At 52.2% G+C, this 7,147-nt stretch overlaps 1 protein-coding gene across 1 annotated transcript in view; it reads right to left on the reverse strand.

Moving 5' to 3' along the window:
- ARHGAP26 (Rho GTPase activating protein 26) overlaps positions 1 to 7,147 on the reverse strand; it is a gene marked incomplete at its 5' end in the record, with an annotated part of 93,091 nt that overhangs the window by 53,464 nt on the left and 32,480 nt on the right. Inside the window, 2 exons of the mRNA XM_010019316.1 lie at positions 4,455 to 4,529; positions 5,128 to 5,193. Coding sequence (XP_010017618.1) covers positions 4,455 to 4,529; positions 5,128 to 5,193 — 141 coding nt within the window. The remainder of the gene's footprint in view (positions 1 to 4,454; positions 4,530 to 5,127; positions 5,194 to 7,147) is intronic.

Consider the following 7,147-nt stretch of genomic DNA (forward strand, 5'->3'; position numbering starts at 1 on the left):
AGCGGGAGGAGCTTTAAGGTCCCTTCCAACACAAACCAGTCTGGGATTCTAGGATCAATCAGCCTCTCCAGAGCTGAAGGCTTTGGCTGCCCCAAGCTCTGGGTGAGCAGGACCTGGAAACACAAACAGGGATCCTGCTCCCACCAAAATCGCTGTGAAACCTCTGTGGGGATGCTGGGAGACCCATGTGGATCCTTTCACTGACAAGGGCATCCCTTGAGAGCCGGAGCAGGCGCAGAGGAGCATTTGCCATGACCACGGCCAAGCCTGACGCCAGATACAGCTGCCAACACCATCTGGTCCCATGGACTTGGCTCAGCGGGTGTTTGTCTTCCCACCGACACGTACAATGAGCTTTCGAATTCTAAAGCGAGAGGTAGCACAGTGCAATTTTAAAACTAATTAAAAGAATGCACTGAACAAGAGTCAGTCTCTGCCTCGGGCAAGGGGTTACTTTAATTACAAAAAACCATCAAGAGGAGCACCTGAAAACATAAACGTCTCAGACCTGTATATCCACACCAGGGTCATGTGTCCCTCACTGCAATCACACAAATGAACACCATCCTTCCCCTCAAAGCTAGTGCAACTTCCTATTGCACCTCCTTCTGAAGGAGGCAGTTTAAAGAGACTAAAGATAAACCTGGCATAGTGACAAAAAATACCAAAATAAAAGTAACTCCAAAAAACAACCCTCTTCTTTTAAAGAAGCCCCTTTTTCCTTCCCTGCAGTTGAATGAACAGCTCAAGACTGGATGTCCTTTCACAAGCTCATCCAGGAGGTCATAGGTGGACTGACGAAGCCCTAGGTGAAATGCTGCGGGCGGTGGCATAAAAAGGCTCAGAGCAGATCATCAGTTCCCTCCAAAGTTATGAGTCTGCAAAGAGTTTGGCTTTGTAGGTTAGTGATGGAGCATCTGTCTGCCCAGCTAGAGGTGCCTGCAGCGCACCGCAGCGACCTTCCGCCCCGCGCAAGGACGCCTCTCCACAGGATCTGGTGGAAATGTGAAACGGGGTTTCAGAAGCCCCCACAGGCCAGATTCAGTGTTAACCCTGATGTTGCTTATTGCTACAAATTACTCATCGGATGTCTCTTGGCAGATACGGAAAAGCTGAAGTGAAAGGGCAAGGAAAAAAGAAGCGGAAGATTAACTTCCCCAAGGCTTTTATTCCAGCAGAGGCTGAGGAAAGCACTTTGCTCACCCTGAGGCACTGCTGGCTGCAGCACCCCCCCTGCTCCCTTCACTCATCCTGCGTGGTCCCAAAGGACACCCAGGATGGCGGTTCCCAGCTCTCCCCGGGATGTGGTAGGGGGGTTATCACTTACAGCCTCGTACGTGGGACATTTGAGGAAAGACAGGGGAGCTGCAGCACTCCAGATCTACATCAAGAAGAAATTAGAACATGTCTTTTTATGGCAGGATCTACCACAGACAATAGAAAATAGAAATTCAGGGGTGGGAGGAATCTCTTCCCATTCCCAAAAAAGCAGTTTTGCTGATTTGTTTTCTTCCTGGAGGCAAACAGCAGCAGCGGAGGGGACGGGAGCCCCATCCATCTCCATGAGTTCATCCCTGCAGACCCTGGGTGACGGGATGGGTATCACAGGGCAAGGAATGGGGCTGGCCACAGCACAGCAGCACAGCGGGCAGGAGGGAAGCCCAGGCTAATCAGACATCCCCAAACTCAAAGCCATGATGGAACCATAGCAAGACACTGGTGTGTGATGCAGGGGACAGTCCTGAGGCAGCCGCACAGCCCATCACCATCCCACACAGCCCATCCCACATAACCACTGCCCAAAGCCCCTTCTGAGGAACTTCTCCATCTCCTTCCTGGGGATGACAAAAGCTGCTGCCCTCAGAGCTGGTTTCAATTCCCCACCGGTTCCTCCATGGCCAAGGGAAGCTCCTGGGCACCACCCTGTCACCCAACCATAATCCTCACCCACGCCTGGGCGGCTTGAAAACATTTCCAAACCAGCCACAGCGCACGTTATACCCCAGCAACGTGGGGCCACCGGAAGCCCTGCTCACTCCTAACACTGGGAAGGACCAAGAGGAGAAGATCAGACACTGTAATGCTCCACTCAGTGCCAGGTTTTGGACCTGCCAGTACCACCACTGTCCTGCACACACGCGTTTCCACCATTGACCCCTCCACAGGAGCTCTGACTGACAGAAGTTTGTTGTTTGTTGGGTGTTGTCCTCATTTTGACGGTACTTGGCGATGGCGAAGCCCAGAGCCTCTGCTCCGCGGCCAGCCCAGGCGGTGCCGACCTCCCGCAGGGACACCTCATGCCAGAGGCCTGCCCAGCAGTGTCACTGACCCCAGCCGCCGCCGGGAAACCCGAGCTTTTTGCCATTTCAACTGCATGTGAACCGGTAACGCTGCCCACATTCACTTCTAAATATAAAGAAACCTGAAGTTGTCAGCACAAGTTGGCTGCTCCTTTCACAAGGGTTGGAACCGAACGTGGGGGTTGGAACCGAACACAGGGATTGGATCCGAACACGAGGGATTGAGCGGAGCGGTGCCGCTACCGGCAGAGCCTCAGCGCCTCGGGGGCAGCCGAGGGGATTGACAACGGATACGCTTCTGTCTGACTTCACAGTCAGCCCTAGCACTGGGATTGCTGAAGAGGATTTAATTGCCTGTGATTCAGAGGAAGACACGGAGGCCCAGGTTTGCAAAGCGCTCCAGTGACTGACAGCATGGGAGATCCCCAAAGGGGGGCCCGCTCCCCGCGCCCACCCGCAGCAGCACCCGCTCGCCCGCGCCTCTGACGGGACTTCCACCTGACGGAGACATGCCAGGACAAAGAGAAACCCCGACAGTATATCACCGCGCTATGAGACACGAGGTCGACAGCTGAGCGGCTTCAGTCGCCGAGGAGATAATGGATGCTGGATGGTGTCCAAGGCTTTGAATCCCTCCCAGCTCCGGAGAGCTCCCAAACCAAGCGAGTTCTGCCATCTGTCACCACCGCCACCCCGGCCCAGAATCAACACAGCCCACGACTGCCCTTGTGAGAGGAAAAGGGATCTGCTGCTCCGCTCGCTCGCGAGGCGATGCGCACCGGCGTGAAAAGCAGAAGCAGAGGACGTGGCATGTGTGCCAGGAGGCAGCTCTGGTTATCTGCTGTACTTGGGTGGCCAGCAGGACATATTCACATGCCCCAGAAGCTTTGCCAAACTTCTACTAATAAAGGAGTCAGTCACCAGCTCTTGGGACTGCAGAGAACTTTCCAAATGCCAGAGCAAAACCGGTGCAGAGAGGTCCCCTTGCGTCAGCCTCTGATTTAGAGCCTTACCCTTCTGCTTCCTAATTATCCCTAGATTATCAATTTTGCATAGGTTAACGCTGACAACTCTAACAGCCACCACGGGCTTTGCTCAGTGAACAGCTTCACAGTGGGGAAAGAAGGGGAATTGGAAGAGGAGAAGGAAGGATGTTGAAAGTGAAACAACAGATTCAAACTTTCTGCAAGTAGAAACAGAAAGGAGCGCTGGCGTTTTGAGGGATCGAGGAAAAGGAAGTCACATTGGAAAGGAGTCAGGCTACAGATTCTCCAATGCAGACCAACAAGTATGACCCAATTTGCTTTGCATGGCTGCCGGTGATGGAAACCCAAACCCACCAACAAGGAACCACTCCGGGAAAAGCCATAGTGGCCCCAGATCTGCTCCAGGACCAGCTCACTGACAATCACAAGACCTGTTTGCTCCTGCACGTTTTAGTGCTCAGATTAGGCCCATGTGAATGCTAGATCAGAGCACAAGGCACCTGCAGCAAATCCCACAGCCTCTCTCTTGCCATCTTATCCTTCCAGAGGTGGGAGAGATTTCTGAGGGCTGCTGGGCAGACACAGTGCGGCTGCACATCAGCGCCAATGCTCAGAGGAGCCCCACAGCATCAACACCAAGCGCTGCCATGGTGTGACCCAACACCTTCTCTCCTCCCGAGCACCCAGAACCACAGGACCTGATGCCTCAGACATGAGGGAAACACATGCTTGAAAGGTCTGGGTGAGACTGTGTTAAAACAGGCATAAAAAGGTCCAAGGGGAATGCAAGAGCCACAGGCAGCATGCAACACATAAAAGAAAATAATTAACGAGTACTGTGGGAACAATGTGGCAGGTATGAGATTAAAACCAAAGCTCTCGGCTATTTCTTTGAGGATTTTAGTTTGCATTTGGGAAGGCTGCCAAAATTCATAGCGCAAGTGAGCAGGACACCAGTGACTGCACCAGACCTTTGAAAGCCACGTCCTACACGAGTCCTACCTTAGCAACCTGCCAGTGGTGCCCTGGGACCTCGCGGCCTCTAACAGAATGGGGTCCTAAGAGCACATTCACCACGATTAGGTACCCCACAAGAGCCTCTGTTCTCGGCTGGCGAGACTTCAAAGCAGCACAATCTACTTGCCTTAACAACACACACGATACTCACCCATTAATATACTCAGCAGCTTTTGAACTCTGGAGTTCACTCCAACAATTCGGTAGAGCCCTTGCTCATTGATCCCTAGGAAAAATAAAGAGCTTATTAGGAAAATGTCACAAGAGCTACCAATGTTTCTTTCATTTCTTTGACTTCTCTAATAGCAAGAATAATTAAACCCTCTCACCAGCTACACACAAAGTTCTAGAAGAGGGTAAAATTTGGTTTGATGTCAAGGCTTTCTTGTATTGATTAAAAGTGTTACCCTCAATTAGCTCAGGAATAAAAGATCTAAGGACACTTTTCCACCACCCCACAGTGAGCAAGGCAGTTATGGCTGCACCACAAAGGATCTGTGCTTAACAAACAACACAGGGGCCTTCACTATGTGAAGGAGTTCAAATGAAGTCCCAGCTTCAGCCCCTTTGCCTGTTCTGCACCTCCAGCACATCCTTTCCTAACCCTGCCCTGACGCTTGCTCAGCCCCTGCTGACTGCAGCCGCAGGGCGAACACGCTTCTCAGCAAAGGCAATGCTGAGCACACACACAGGTTTATCTGCTATGGGTCTCCAGGGGGTAATGAATCATTTTGATCATGGAAAGAAGCAGGTAAGCAACTGCTGCTCTCCACACAGCTGCGAGGCCGTCCCCCAGACCAAGCCCATCTGGTGATCTGCTCTACCTCTTGTCTCGACAGCGTGTATGCATTTCTTGATAATGCTGAAGCCGATGTTATCCAGCTGGGCAGCTGCAAGGGGAGAGGAGAGAGAAGTGATGAACGCCTCACAGGGGGATGGCTTCACGCTCACCCGCAGCCAGCGCCGACACGCACAGCGCCACTGGGCCACTGCTCGGGTGAGGTGGGGAGGGAGGAGGAGGAGATAGAGGGAATCACACATTATTTTGACACAACAAATCCTTGAAAACAGCAAGCAGCTTGTTTAAGGAGTCCCAGGTAACTGCGACACATCCTTCCAGCTCTCCACCCAGCTAACCAAGCTGGAGAGATGCCTTCATCCTGAGGCCACCTCCATCACCCCACAGTGGAGACCACTGGTGTACCTGGGTGTGGGACTGACCTCCCAGGCTTTACCTGGGACACTGGGGTGGCTTGGATTCCTTCTTGGGGCTTTTGAGATGTTTTTGTACAGATGCAGGTTTTCTCAAGCCATATGACAGGTTAGAGCACTGAAAAGTGATGATAGAGGAGAACTGGGAAAGAAACAAGTGGAAGAGAAGCAGGAGATAACTGTGAGCAGCAACTGTGAAGGAAAACAGTAAAGAAATCAAAAGAAAGGTGAAAGTGTGGAGGTAGAAACATAACATGAAGAGGAGAGAACTGACGACATGTAGTGGCGGAAGAGTGACAGGGACTGGGAGATGGGAATGAATTTCAGGTCAAACCTCTGTGGAAGCATCTCCTGTGTCCAGGGAGAGGGGATCTGGCCCTGGGGAGCCAGGCAGCACCATCTCAATGCCTGCCCCCTGCCTGTACCACACCTGAGGCAGACACTCCTGCCCCCCCGGCGATGCAAAGGCCCAGCTAACCACTACTGACTCATGAACACTGCCCATTCCATGCCATTCACCCCCACTCAACGCAGATGTGCACAGTTCAAGAACGGGCCCTTCTTTTATTAGCACAAATGAAATATTTATTTGGTGCAAATTAGGATGTCCTGAAGGCAGCTGCCTCTGCCTGAGAGCATGATCTAAAACATGCGAGTTAATGGGATGTAAAACTCAATTAACTCATGCCATTGCAGGTTTTCACATTTAATTTCAAGGAATTACTAATACATGGGTCCAAATACCTGCTGGAACAATTCATCTTGTAGTCAGCTCCCCACCACCGCATGGAAAACACTGCCTGCAGACAGCTATTTGTTAAGGAAAATTACTTCTCCCGTATGTAAAGGTTCAGGAAACCTTCCATACGGCAGAAGCCTCCAGGGAAAGGTGAGCAGGGTCCCTGAGCTTCAGGCCTACATCAAAACCCTTTCAGGGAATCATCTGCCCTCACTGCCATCCCGCCTTCCCTAAGGGAATGCTGTGTTGTAAGGGACACAAAACTGTATTTGATGGAGAGCACAGCGGGCAGGGATCCCAGCCCAGGGCTGGCAGTGTCCTCAGAGCACGGCACGTGCAATCCCACTCCTTGCATTCCCCCTGTTCACATCATTACTTAATCACAGAGCCACTGCTGCTCCACGAGGAGCTGCCAGCTGACCGGCTGCCTATGGCTTACTCTGAGCAGGCCCTTCCTAATCACTTGTTTTGAGTTCTCTGCTGGTGGTGTTTCTTGTTTGATGAATGGCACAAGAACCTGAAACAGCAAAACAGTAGAACGGCTCTATTATGCTTTTCTGGGCAAGCACACTGAAGTGCCAAGCCAACATAAGCACACAAGTTGCAGGATGCCTGTGCCACAGGACGTGTGAATACCCCAAAGCTCCCAGGGCCTTTGCTTGGCACCTCCAGGGCTCTCCAGGGCTGCTCCCAACCACTCTCCAGGCATGGATGCAGCACAAAATCAATGTGCCATCCATCAGTGGGGCACAGCCTACCACAGAGTCACACAGTCACAGAATGCTTTGGCTGGACCCCTTCCACTATGTCAGGTTGCTCCAAGCCCCTGTGTCCAACCTGGCCTTGAACACTGCCAGGGATGGGGCAGCCACAGCTTCTCTGGGCACCCTGTG

The sequence above is a fragment of the Nestor notabilis genome, unplaced genomic scaffold (assembly GCF_000696875.1).
Source record: "Nestor notabilis isolate BGI_N333 unplaced genomic scaffold, ASM69687v1 scaffold5830, whole genome shotgun sequence".
In the NCBI taxonomy this organism is placed as follows: Eukaryota; Metazoa; Chordata; class Aves; order Psittaciformes; family Psittacidae; genus Nestor; species Nestor notabilis.